The 13,647-nt window shown below is 53.3% G+C and overlaps 1 protein-coding gene across 2 annotated transcripts; it reads left to right on the top strand.

The window, feature by feature from the left end:
- The first annotated feature begins 2,656 nt into the window (after window positions 1–2,656).
- IFITM10 (interferon induced transmembrane protein 10) lies at window positions 2,657–13,647 on the top strand. 2 transcript variants are annotated; one of them, XM_040067465.2, is made up of 3 exons: window positions 2,657–2,981; window positions 4,000–4,414; window positions 12,757–13,647. In XM_040067465.2, exons 1-3 carry the CDS (start codon window positions 2,872–2,874, stop codon window positions 12,904–12,906), a joined length of 675 nt encoding a protein of 224 aa, XP_039923399.1. In that variant the 5' UTR covers window positions 2,657–2,871; the 3' UTR covers window positions 12,907–13,647. The 2 variants fall into 2 exon arrangements, with proteins under 2 accessions (XP_039923399.1, XP_039923401.1); XM_040067467.2 differs by having other exon boundaries at window positions 2,948–3,049.

Here is a 13,647-nt window from a genome sequence, read left to right as displayed (position 1 = left end):
AAATGTCTCCATTGATGCAAAGAACATCAAATTTTTCATTACATGTCCCCTTAAGCCATAGGGTGCTTGGCACTGACCCCCAGGGCTGTCTTCATGGACCTGATCCTTCTCCAAGTAATTCTGATTAGGGCTTTACCAAAAGCCCATTAACACAAGGACCTGCCCAAGGAGAGGGAAGATGAGACCCCTCGTTTATGGAGATGACTTGCTCATCTGGTTGGCTCAGCAATTTGTTCATTTGGGAAACTATTTTTACTCACCATGAATGACTAAGCACATCGTTTTGGGGGCTGATGGCTTTTCCTTTTTCCGCTCTTTCTTGGATTTATTTATTTTTAGGTTTCTTTGGGAGAGAAGGGAAGCAGAGTACAGAATGAAAGCTCAGAGAACAGGAGACAGAGATCAAGGGAGAGTGGGAAGATTGGATTTACCCCTCCGAGTCTCAGGCTGCCTTATTTCTTATGGAACTTAGCAACCCATTGAGGAATTTTATAGGGGTAATTGGAAAGGAGCATTCAGGAGGCTGTGGACTTTTTTCTTCAGATATAAAAAAGCAGGGTCAGGTTCTGCTAGTGGTTTTCTGAAGAGCTTGAGTAGAATGTGAGACAGAAGATTTTCTCACAGCACTTGATTATGCTACAGTCCACATGTCTCTAACGTGATTACGGCAGAATTGCTTTGGGGCAAGAGGCATCCTTCTGTTCTATTTGTCCCATGCTTAGCACAAGGGGAAGCCAGCCTTGATGCCACTGTAATGCAGGTGGTTATTCATACTCACCTCACCTTTTATTTGGAAGGAAAGTAGTCCTAGATGATATGGTTGAGGGCGTGCATGCATGACCTTTAAAGATCCCCAGAAAACTGGAGGAGGATTAAAAGAATGCAAAATATTGAGAAGTTTTATTCCTTCCATTTTTTATGTCAGTTCCCTGGGGGAAGGGTCACATGGATGATTTTTGAACCAGTGATGCTGCATATATGCCACTGTGGTCCAGGTAATAAACCTCTCACCACTCACACTTAACACCGAGGAAGATGATGAATCACTCCCCCAAAGATTGCTCTGTAAACTGTATGGATGACCTGGTACCTGGAGAAGAGGAAAAACAGCCATTCAACCTCCCTGACCTTTCAGTCCTATTCATACCAGGGAATGTTACTGTCTCTGTTGATCTCACATTCCCCTACACCATTCTGCTGCCTTCCTCTTGCCTGCTCCAAGCCCCCCCCTGACCTTTTTCTCTGCTCACCCTCCATCCCTGCCTGGCATTAAGAAGAGGAGCAGCCTTACCCACATAACTTTCCCCAGACAATGAACAGCAGGCTAATCAGTACCTCCAGTCTGCATCCATGGGGTTTAATCGTTCCTCTTGAGCCTGCAGGAAGGATACTCTGCACAGCTGGGTTTGTCCAAGCCCTCCAGAAAAGCTGACGACAGCTGGCCATGGCTCTACCTCTCTGGCAAACCTCTTAATCCCACAGAAGCATCACTCTCACCCTAGCACTGCCTCTGTTTCTTAGCAGCCCCTTGGAGAGAGACCTGGGTCTCATCACAGGCAGCTGTAGCACTAATAAAACCTTCTTTACTTTGGCAGGACCCAATGCCACTCCAGCAGCGATTAATCCTGAACCAGAGGTCAATTTGTCCTTTTTTTAACCAATGCAGGCACTTTCAGAAGGATTAAACTGGTCTCATGGAAACAGGACCTCCTCCAGTCTCAGGAACCTGTGGATGTTCCCCCATATCATACCAACCCACAGGGATGAACACAGGGTGGGTGCCCCTCCACTGGAACCAAACCTGCCTGTGAAGAGCTGAGTGAATTACCATCCTTAGTTCTTAGCTCAGCACTTTGTGGGTAGGCTTAAGGCTTTTCCAGAGGATTTCCCTTCCCTTGCAGTTTCTGCTCACACAAACTTTTGTTCTACCCACCCTGTTTCCAGTACTCTGGGGATTTCTCTGCTACCTTTCCCCAGCACCACAGCTGAACTGCCTGCTGCAAGAAGGCCACCTGTGCCAGGCCATGTCACTGTGGGGTGACACAGTGTGTCCTTGTGTCCTCACCCTCCCTGTGCCACGGCTGCATCCTCCTGAATGACCTGCAAGCTGTCCTTGCAGGGTACCAGCTGCTCTCAGTCATCGTGTCCCTGAGGGACGCTACCACGGCGCCCTAGAGCTGGGATTCCGTGCAGCTTCCAGAGTGTTAGCAATGGGAGGTAGCAAGCACATCCCTGATCCTGTGCTAAACCGGGGCACAGCCAAATCCCCCTGCGCTTGACCAGCCTTCGTGACACCCCCCCCCGCCCCCTTCCCGTAAAGCAGCCACATGCCGTGCATCCTGCTGCCGGAGTGCTTCCAACCCTGCCTGCATTGGGATTTGCTCCATGCCAGCAGAATCTATTACCTCATACACAGATGTATCCCCTTTCCATTCACCCCCTCAGGACCAGAGCCTTTTTTTTTCCCCCAGCATTGCATCACCACTACCTCCCCTGGTTAATTCCGGTTGTTCCCGCGCACTGCTGCCACACTTGTTTTAGTTTTTCACCCAGGTCCATAGCGGTGAACCCGCAAACAAGGTTGCAGCGAGTCCCCGCTGCAAAGGTCTCTGTGGGTGATACTGGGCAGAACAGGGCCGAGCGTACCCTTCCGATGCTCGGGGAAGCCGCTCGGCCGGGGCCCAGGAGATGCCCTTCTCCAGCGGGGCGCTACCAGGATGCTCCAAGCAGGAGGTGACGTCCCAGTGGGGGGGACACGAGAAGGGCTGAGACACGGAGGAGCTCTCCTGCGTGAAGCATGTCCGGGGGGAGAGAGGGGGCTGCAGGTTGACCTTCCCATCCCCTAACTCCCTCCCTGCCCATACCTAGTCCATGGGTGCCCCCCTCCCCGCCCTCCCCTCCTCCTTCAACTCCAGCGCCGAGGAAGCCGAGCCGGAGGCAGTGCTGAGCCGGATATGCAGCGACTCCCCGCATCCCTCCTTGTGAGTATCCCTCGCTCCTCCTGATGCCTTCGGAGGAGACCGATGGACGGACGGACGGGCAGCCAGAGGTGGACTAGTCTCTCCTATTTTCAAAGCTAGGGTGGAAGGGAACTTCTTCTAATATCCCCTTCCCTATCCTCTGTCTTCATGCCCTCCTCCCCTCCTCCTCTTCCTCCACCTCCCTCGCCACGATATCCTTAAAAAAAAAAAAAAAAAAAAAGGGTCGGGGGAGGGGGTATGGGAAACCTGCTGGCAGGTGGAAGGAACCGGGAAATGGAATCAGATCTGGAATCCCGCAAAGACTAGGACTCAGGGGAAAAATATCCCCCCAAAATACCCACCCCGCTAAGGAAGGAAAGAGGGCGGAGGGGCGGGCTGTTCTGCCGCACCCGGAGACCCGCTCCGCCCGCAGCCGAGCCACCAGCTCCCATCCCGGCATGGGACAGAAAGAAGAAGGCCCCGACAGACCGACAGACAGGCGGGCGGGAGGGGGGGGGGTGCTGCGGGGGGCAGCAGCACGGCCGGCTGGCAACTCCCTCGCAGCCCCCCGGCGCCTCCCAAGTGTTTCTTTCTGCTTTTATTTGTCTCCTTTTTAAAAACAGATTATTTCCCCAGTGGTGACAGGAACGCGGGTCACGCACGCCAGCGGGCAGCGGCGGGGGGAGGCCGTGGCAGAGGGGGAGGGAGGGATGCTGCCCGCCCTGCCCGCGCCTCTGCCCCCGCCGCGGGGCCGGGGCCGCCGGCAGCTCCGCGCCGAGGCGGCGGCGTCGTGGTCCCCGGGTGTAGCGGTGCTCCCTCCTCCCTCTCCTGCCTGCCCTACTCTCCTCCCTCTCTCCTCTGCCCACTCCCTCACTCCTCTTCCTGCTCGCTCCTCGGTCTCCCGGTCCCTCTCTGTCTCTCCTGCCTTCCCCCCACGTCTCCCCTTCTCTGCTCCCTCCTCCCTTTCTCTTCTCCCCCTGGCCCCGGCCTTTCCATCCCCTCACCCCCATTTTCCACGGGGGGGTTTTCACTTTGCCAGGGGAGAGCGCGGTGACGCCGCGGCAGCCACCACGGAGAGGACACAGGATCCCCCCTTGGGCCCGCCATGCCCCTTTGAGGGGGTGGCCTGGACCCCGAGACCCCCGCAAGGCCCCCCGCAGGGCTGCTTCGCCTGCATCGCCAAGCCCCCGGCTCTCCGGCAAGCTTCGCCCGTCCTGTCTCCTTCTTCTGCCGTTTATCTCATGGAGAGCAAGAGCTGCAAAGGGGACAGCCTGCGGCCAGCGGTCTCATGCAAGCACTCAGTGGAGAAGAAGACAATGACCAACCCCACCACTGTCATTGAAATCTACCCTGACACCACCGAGGTGAACGACTACTATCTCTGGTCCATCTTCAACTTTGTATACCTCAACTTCTGCTGCCTCGGCTTCATCGCCTTGGCCTATTCATTGAAAGTGAGTACTGAATGAGAGGCTTGGGGTAAGGGCTGACCAGGAAGGGGGGAAGCGTTTGGGGGTTGTGCCTGATGTGAAACATATCTTTGCCACCCAAATGAGCGGCTGCAGATGGTGGGGATGGGGATGGGAAGAGCGGAGGAGCCTGGGATGTTACTTCAGGTGGGGAAGAGGCTCTTTCACTTGCTCCAAGTACCCTCAGAGGCTCCTCTCTACCGATGCTGCAGGGTGACAGGCAGGCAACACACGGCTAGTTTGGCTCATGCTGCACCTGCAGGCATGCCGGCACTAGGTCCCTTATTTGGGATCCCGGCTGTTAGAGATCATCAGGATCACCCAGCAGCATTGGGTGGTCAGGCAGGAATAGTAAGGAAACACCCAGCCACGATCAGCCATCAGCTGGCAAGTTGCAGGGGGTAAGAAGCTTACAAAGTGCAGGGCAATCCTGCCTGTTTCTTTCTTGCCCTCTCCGTAATTAAAACACCAGAGCTCATGGCTGTCTTCCCCCACCCCAAGCCCTATAAATCCCAAAACAAGCCCTGGAGACCTGCCAGCATCATGGGAATGGTGAGGAGGTGGAAGAGAGTGCAGGGGGCTTCCCACACTGTCAGCCTGGGGGGAGATACAAAGCTGTGTTGTTGGAGAGGGTGATGGTGTGGAGCACAGCCCATAATAGGAATGGGACCAGGTTATTATTCCTGATAGCTGCAGGGGAGAGCAGGGATGGTGCTGGCATACAGGCATCCCCTTGGCAGCTGCCAGGAGAGAGGGGCCTGGGCTGCCCTCCCCTTCCCGGCCTGCCAGATGCAAAACTAACTGAATGGATGTGCAGAGAGCCCGGGGCGCCTGGGTGGCCCGGAGAGGAGCTGGCTGATTTGTTTTGGCAGGCAGCTTTTAGAGGAAGGCCAGGGTGCAGTCGGTCTTCGTCACAGAAGCAGATCAATTAACCACATACAGCTCCTGTGAGCTGGACTGTGAGCACCCAGCACTGCAAGGAGGCTGCTCTCAACACTGTCGGGGTGTCCATCAGAAAGGCTCAGGGACAAGTCTGTCGCCCCGTGTCCTGGGCTCACCCAGCACTGGCCTTGTGATGCCTGCCTCAGTTTCTCATTCCCCAAGATGGGAGGCAAGCTCTCATCCATTGCCTGTGCAGGAGGCTCTGCTGCTGCCCGGCTGAGGCACTTAATAACTTAAATCATCCTGGGGTGAAATATCACCACCGGCAAAGGGCAAATCCAGTCAGCTGCACACTAATAAGAGCGGGGGGAACAAGTCCCTTAATAACCCCCACACCTTGATCCAGCAAGGAAAGAAAAAAACTGGCTTGCTACTTATTTTTTTTATGCCTTTCCTTGTCTGTATTTGCCTTTAATGATTGACATCTTCCCTGTGGAAGAGGCTACCACGAGTATCAGGGTACATGTGGTTCCTTGCTGCTGCAGCAGTGAGGGCAGGACAGCCTGAGAACAGGGCTGATCCATCCCCTGGTGACAGGATAGAGCAGTGTCTGCCACCTGCAAAGTTTTTAGCGGCTGGACCCTTCACTATCCTTAATATGGGGTGGAAGGAAGGGCAAAGCCCAGAAGTAAACCAAGGCCTTGTGCAAGAAGAGAGGTGTGGGCTCGGCATCTGTCTGCAGAGATCTAGAGGACACAAACTCAAGCATGAAAAAAAGAGGCAGTGGTGAGGGAAGAAAAATGGGCAAATTTGCTCCAAATCAGAGAAAGGAGAATAGAAGATGGCTGTCAAAAACCAGCCTTGGCTTTTGGATTGAGAAGACGGTAGCTGATGGGAATGTAACCGCAATACCCAAACAGAGGTAATGCTGAGCGGGTAGAAATAACTCTGCTCTGGTTTTGTAGCTCCCCAGTGACTGTGACTCTGTGGCAAGGGGAAAATAGAAACAAAATGTCCCTCAGAGGCAGAGGATAGAGCTAGCAAGTGGCTGAAGGGATGCCGAGTGCTCTCATGAGCTGCTGTTGGGGTGGGTGGTGAGGGGCAATGCAGGTGCTGGGGCAGTAACAGGTCTGTCCTGGGAAGACTGGGATGTTCAGAAAGGCAGCTGTGTTCCTAACCCACAGCTACTGCAGGGATCTTCACAACACCCTAGCCAGGCTGGGTGTTATGGTTATTTCTCCAGAAGCATGTTTTCTTCTCTTTTACCATCAATAATGTTTTTCCCAGAAGTTCAGAGAAAAAAGGAGCAAGAAATGCCCTACGGACAGATACCCCTTTAAACAGACTTCTCTTGTTCCTCTGCAATTAAATGTAAGGACATTTGAGCAGTAAGCACTTAAGTCCAGCCTTTATAGGATGTCTGTGCTCTGAAAGGACTAAGCAAGGTGGTGTAGGAAGGAGGAGTGAAGCTGCACCTTCCTCTCCCTGAGCCTCTTCTGGGACCCCTGACAGCAGAGCCCTCAGCCAGCGGAACACAGGTTTCCTCCAGGACCTTCAGTGCACTGATGCCATTAAGTGGTTCCTGGGTTACAGCTTCCATACTTCTTTTAAATAACCGAAACATCTAGCAACTTCAGGAATTACCGTTTTCATTATCAGAAATAGCATTTTCAATTCCCTGTCATAAAGGTCACCTGCTTCTGACAGATTCATACTGTTAATAAAGCAGTATTTCCTTTGTGACCCAAGTCCATGAGACATTTCAGTATATATCTTAGCACACCCTAGCATTTCCTCCAGTTCCAGCAGCATAATGCCCACACTGGAAGACAAATATATCCTTGGTACCCTTGAATATTACTGTGAAGCTGGAATATTCTGCTTCCTCATGCCCTATTTTATTGGTTTCAACTACAACTGGGAAAATGGGCATGTCTGCCTGGCCTTTTGCAGGCTAGCCACAGCCTTCTAGATTTCTTTCTGCAAGGAAATGCTATTTCATGGTGACAACCGTTTACTAAAAAATGTCAAAAGCCCCCACCCCAGCTCCAAAGAATTTGTGAAGAAAGAGACACATGAAGTCAGGTGACAGCAGAAACTGTGACATACAAGGCAGGTTCTGTGTGTGACAGACGTCAGAGCCAAGCACTCTGAACTGGAGTGTGGCAGCACGCCTTATCTTTATTTATCCCCATAGCAGGCCAGATCTTGAGCAAACACAGCTTGCAACAGGGCTGCAACAGGGTCACACAACTCATGGATCCCTCCAGGGGTCATTTCTAGCATCTCAGGCTTCTTAAGGTCAGCCTCCCAGAGTGCAAGCATGGCGCTTGCATCTGCTTGTGTGTGCTGGATGCTAGGGGAGAAGAGATCAACAGCAGGACCAGGGAAGTTAGAAACCCTCAAGTAACCCTAACCCCAGCCCAGCACAGATAAAAGTATCACTCCAACAGCAACGCTTTGGATTCAGTTGGTTTTGATCAGAAGCAAATGTGGTCTGATATTCAGCAGCTCCCTCCCTTCCCCTTTCCCAGCTCCAAGTGGTAATGAATGATGCATCAGAGCCTGGTGGCAGGAGATCTCACTTCAGTTGTTCAGAGGTTTGTCTCTGGAGACTGTCGGGGTGAGCCAAGTCCTCTGTACCCATTGTGCCATGAGGCAGTAGATCAGAGGAGCTGGGATCTGAGATGAGCCGCAGTATGGATGCCTCGCTGTGGCTGTATAGAGATGAAGATGCCAAGGAGCCTTGCTGGCTTTTTCAGCCTCATCAGCAGTCCACAGCATTGCTTGCAGAGTTTTCTTGCCCCTTGAGGTCATGGAAATATGCCAAGCTCTCTTGCCCACTCTCTGCCCAGCCCTTAGCACACAGCTGCAGACACGACTGTTTGCCTTCCCCTCTTGCCACTTGTTGATCTTCCTTGTTTCGAGTGGAAGCAAACCAGCACAAATCCGCAGCTATTTGTTAACCTCGAGAAGCTGCCGCACCCAACCTCTCAGCAGGCTCTCATCCTGCTTTTCGGAAGGAGCCATGCTTTATAGACGTGGGTGAAATGCAGGGGTGACAGTCCCGTGATGCCAGTGCTGGTGTGGTGGAGGCACGTGGGCTGGAGAGCTCTTGAGCAATTCACAGAGCAAATAAATCCAAGGATCGCCTCCAGAACTCCTTCTGTACAGGGACACGGACCTCTGCATAGAAATGGGTTTACTGACAACCAGCTATGGACTTCCAGGCTGCCTTAAAAACAGCCTCATTAGAATCGTTATCAACAAAACATTTGACTCCTTCTGCAAGCTGAAGTAGCACTTTTCACTAGAGCAGCAAGTTTGCTGCTCCCAAAAATGAGAGGGGCTGAGCCTCATGGCAGGGAGAGGGGCGGTGACTGCTGGGGGAGGGACTGGGGTGGTAGGAGCCAAGGGGAGAACTTGCAGAGGACAGTGAGGAGAGGGAGGAAAGAAGGAACCCGTGGGCACTGGCATGCTGGAGGTGTGGGAGGACACTGAGACGGAGATATCGGAAGACAAGGTGAGCAGCAGGGAGGTGACAGGCAAGAAGGGATGGATGGAAAGGCCACACTGCCTTTTGCTGGTGGGAAAGGAGAGGAGAAAGGTTTGCCTGTTAGAGCACAAAAGCTGGCTGTGTTTCACATAAGGATAGGCATGGAAGAAGGAAGAAATTGTGTAAGTTGCCAGCCTGGATCAGAGGCAAGCTCTGCCTTGTCCAGGGAGAGATCTCCAAAGAGGCCACCCACCACATAGTGCTTGGAGGTGCCCAGGGAAACCCCAGTCAGCAGACATAATTATCCTCACATGCCGGTCATCTCTGTGCAAAGCAGGGCCAAAAATCCCCATCTAGTTTTAGGCAAGGTGACAAGGGTCAAAGGGATGATGAGAAGAGCCTGTGACTAAGAAAACACCACACCTGGGTCTGGGGTGGAGGTTCAGCCTTGTGACCTTGAGGACCTGTCCCTCACTATGCTTCATCTCTCCGGCTATGGAAGGAATCAGCTTCCAGGGCTCCCAGAAGCTCGTGCACCAGCTGCCAGCACATTATGAGGATGGTGGCCACAGGAGCATGAAAACAGGAAAAGCTGAAGCTGGGCTATAAGAAAGACACCAGCATCTCATTAAGGACAAAGCAGGGAAGGAGCTGAAACACTTACTGCCCTCCAGGAAAGCTCCTCCAGAGCCTGGCTCAGTTGCCACAGCAGGACATTAAAGGGAGACATCTGGAAGCATCTGGGGGGGTGCAAGGCCATGCAGTAGGAGGCAGGGTTGCCCTGGAGGGATATGGGAGGCTGAAGCTGTGGGAGGTGTGTAGTGAGAAACTGCTTTTCATTGCACTTTTATGCCACGAGAGCCCTTGTGCTTATAGGCTCCATTTCAGTATAAATGATTACGGGCAATCAGGGATGATTTGATGAGGGTGACCACTGAAGCCATAGGGCTTGGGAGGAGTGTGTGGGTGGAACTAGCTGGAGGTGCAGGGAGAGGAGGCAGCTAGCTGGGTGCCCTTTGCTAGGGGTCAAAGGCAGCCATCGTTTGGACCCAAACAACAGGAAAGAGAAGAGATGAAAGGGACAAAAAAAGGAGCGGTGGGGAAATGGTGTCACTGGGGAAAGGGCAGCCCCAGGTACACCTCACCACAAATATTCAGCAGCTCAGCATGACAGGAGCAGGACCAAAGGGAGAGCCATGTGAAAGTCAAGGAGAGGCATTGCTGAAGTGTGTCATGGGAAAGGGCTAAAGCACCAGTCATGAGTGTGAGCTGGTGTCATGTGGGAGATGCCGCTGGGACAGGCTGCTGGGAGTACTGGAGAAGGCTGAACATGGAAATTAGGGTTGTAGGGTGCCGCAGGAACAGGAGAAACAGGAGGTGCAGAGCAGGAGAGAGTTCCTGGAGCCAAGAGGAACCGGCCTCACAAAGGTAAAGCGGCTTGGCTGCGGGAGGGTTGCAGAGCTCGGTGTGCTGGCCATGCCGGTCTGCTGGAGAAACCTCTGTCTGCCTGGCAAACGCTGGCAGCAAACACCAGCTTGCCTGTGGCAGAGAGCACTGGGTTATAGTGCAGGAAGGGGCAAAAGTCATTGGCTCCGTGTCGGTTTTGCCTGAGGCAGCCCCACCGCTGGGAAGAGGAAAGTGTGTGAGAGCTTCAAAGAGTCTGCTGGGAACAGCAAGCAGATTTCTGGCCTGAATCCAGCACCTCTGGGGCTTCTCACTAGTGCATGAGGAGGTGCCAAATGCCTGATGCTGCTGAGCCCATGGGTTTTTGGGAGGATGTTAAACTTACTGAGTAATTTCAAATGTGAGTCATCCCGGACGTTCAGCTGACACAGAAAGGCATGTGGGCACCCAAACTGCCGGCTTGCTGCCTTTCTAGAGATCATCTCCTCTGCTGAGAGCTCCAGCCAAATGTGCCCCGAAGAGACATGCAGTTTGTGACAGTCCTCTCTTTGCGATCCCAGAAGGATGCTGAGCTGAGCACTCCACAGCAGAGCAATGAGTAGTTTGCCCCACCTCCAGGCTCCAACAAGCAGGGCACATCAGAGGCTGAGAACACTGCACGGTTTGATTTAATACAAGTATGAAAAAAGGGCTCTCATTCTGGCCTACGTGCCTGCCAGCACCAGACCCTGTGGGTCTCATGCCAACAGCAGCTTCCCTACCCAGAGCACAGAAGATCAGGGTGTGCTTGTGCAGAGAGGTCCTCATTGGTGTGATGGAGCAGAGGAATGTTGCTTGAGGGTCTGAAATGCAGTTTTGGAGGACCTGTGAACCAGCACGACTCAGTGGGAACAAGGGGTGCAGCAACCCGTCCCCATGTCCAGCAGAAGGCTTTCAGGACAGCCCTGTGGGTAAACACTGCAGGAGGGAGAGAGAAAAGTCTGTAAGATGTGGTCTGAATCTGTTGCAGTGTCTTTTTGGAAAGCTCCTGATCGATAAAAGCCTTTTAATATTCCTCAGTCTGACTCTGGTGCTGGTTTTTGCAGCTTGCCACCCACATCCTGTGTGCGGCCAGCAGTGGCCTGGTGGGGCTCTCACTGCTGGCAGCAGGGCTCACAGCCCCACTCCCCGCAACTCCCACCCAAGAGCAGGCAGTGGGGGGAGGCCCTGCCACACCCTGGACACCCCACCTGGATACAGGGGTCAAGTGTCCCAGTCCTTTTTTTCCAGGTCCTTGTGTTCATCCTTGTGGCTCCAGCTGCCTGAGTCTGCTGAGTGCTGGCTGAAGGGGCAGCCTGGGGACAGGGACATATCCCTGCTAGGAAGCCATGGAGTCTCACCCCTCTTCTGCTGGGATCCAACTGCAGAGGTGCTGCTGATGGGCGGTGCCATCATCTGCCTGGCCGTGCCATCGCTGCCTGCCTGGCTGTGCCATCCACTGCCTCGTCGTGCCACCTCTGCCTGCTTGTAGCATCGTTGCCTGGCTGTGCCATCTGTTGCCTTGCAAAGCCATCATTTCCTTAGAGTGCCATGTGCTGCCTGGCTATGCCTTCTGCTGCCTGGCAGTGCCATCCGCTGCCTGGCAATGCCATTGCTGCCCGGCAGAGTCATCTGCTGCCTTGCAGTGCCATCTGCTGCCTGGTAGTGCTGCCGCTCGTACATGGGTAATGCCCGCTAGTGGCGTTGCTGCCTGGCGGTGTCATGTACAGGTGGGGACATGCACAGTCATCGCCCACTGCAGAGCTGTCCCAAGGAAAGCCCATGAAAGTCCCAGCCCGCAGGATAATGAAGGGAGCAGACTGTGCTGTCAGAACAGAAAACTGCCTGTGGCAGAGAGGCTACGCAATCCGCATAGACCTGCAAAAGGAGAGGAACTCGTTAACCCGGGGCTACTTAATATGCTGGAGGCTCATGCACAGCCCTGGAGCTGCAGTAGGATGCCGTGCCAGGTTTCACCTGCTCGGCCCCTCAGTGCAGACGGAGGGAGCACGGGGATGCTCACTGAAACTGCAGCCGGCCTTCTGCCTTGTGGGCTGGGTGAGCCGAAGCCTGGCGCTGCAGGGCCAGGGCGCTGTGACACGGCGGGAAGTGTGCTTTAGTGCCTGTGTCCCTGGGGTGTACAATGGCATCTCAGTTCCCTTGTGCACCCTCAGGCTCCAAATGCCACGGCCCCACTCCCAGGCGACCATGGGGCCTGGGTTTGGCTGGTTGGCAACAGCACCGGCTCACTCAGGTCCTCTCTGCTTCCAAGAATTTCCAGCCCACAGGTATTACAGTGTTTGGCTTCACAAGCTCAACCCATAGCAGAGACTGGCTGCAAACCTCACCTCAGAGTGTTTTACAGCACCCCAGGTTCTCAAATACAAAGAGGCCCAGGCCAGCCCTCAAATGGCACCTGTACAGATAACCACGTACAGGTGCACTGGGGTTTGTGGCTGTTGCTTGAAACGAGTCATGTCTTTCATACATGTTGCAATTACTTTATTTAATTATCTTTGTGTCTCAGGTCCGGGATAAGAAACTCCTCAATGACTTAAATGGAGCAGTTGAAGATGCCAAGACAGCCCGACTTTTTAACATCACCAGCTCAGCCCTTGCCACCTTCTGTATCATCCTTATCTTCATCTTCCTGCGATACCCTCTCACTGACTACTGAGTGAGGCCAACAGCAGCTGCTGCCGCCAAAATGCCTCTACGCCAGAAGTGTCTGCAGTTTCTTGTAGCAAGGACACACAAAACAAACCAACCACTACACCTTGATTGCCAGGAAAAAAAAAAAAAAAAAAAAAAAAAAAAAGGTCAACTAAATACGTAAGTTAAATTAGTTTATCAGCCCAGCTGAGCATACCCTTCTAGCCCTGAAATGGTATGAGAACAGCTGAAGGAAAGGGTCTCACTCTTACACATGTACAAGAAGAAAAATAGACCAAGAAATATTTGTTTTATGGCCAACAAGCTGTGTGAAAAGAGTGTGCAAAGCCCAGAGCTACACATGCTTAATGGCAGACAGCTGAGCTCTAGGGAGCAGTGGGGTCCTGTGGAGCTAGAGACACCTACAGTGATGGATGGGGATCATGGCAGGGCTAGCTCACAACATATCAGGTGTGTTCAGACCGCCCCACCTCCCCCAGCTTGTGGGGGTTTCTTTTCCTTTCTTTCTCTTGAATTTCATCCACTGGTTCAAACTCCCAACCCCTGGAGAGCTGAAGGTGTTAGGAAGTTCTTGCTGGGGAGCCCCAAAGCCTCCAGAGAACCCCCAAAGTGTTAAAGGGCAGGTTTCTCCTTGGGATCTCCCAGCAGTGCTGAGAAGGAAGGCACCTTCTGGAGAACTCACCTAAACCACCTAAGTGGAGTGCTACTGTATTTCTGTAAACAGTCAATAAAAAGATACCTCTGA

The sequence above is a fragment of the Hirundo rustica genome, chromosome 6, assembly GCF_015227805.2.
Source record: "Hirundo rustica isolate bHirRus1 chromosome 6, bHirRus1.pri.v3, whole genome shotgun sequence".
Classification (NCBI taxonomy): Eukaryota; Metazoa; Chordata; class Aves; order Passeriformes; family Hirundinidae; genus Hirundo; species Hirundo rustica.
Note: the sequence above shows the minus strand (reverse complement) of the source record. Positions and strands in the feature narration are given on the sequence as shown.

What these genes read in the sequence shown, in the direction of transcription:
- IFITM10 (XM_040067465.2), top strand. Translation starts at nt 2,872, where the DNA reads ATGGGTGCCCCCCTCCCCGCCCTCCCCTCCTCCTTCAACTCCAGCGCC. An exon ending in GACTCCCCGCATCCCTCCTT is followed by an intron (nt 2,982 to 3,999) that starts GTGAGTATCCCT and finishes TCACTTTGCCAG; the next exon opens with GGGAGAGCGCGGTGACGCCG. An exon ending in CCTTGGCCTATTCATTGAAA is followed by an intron (nt 4,415 to 12,756) that starts GTGAGTACTGAA and finishes TTTGTGTCTCAG; the next exon opens with GTCCGGGATAAGAAACTCCT.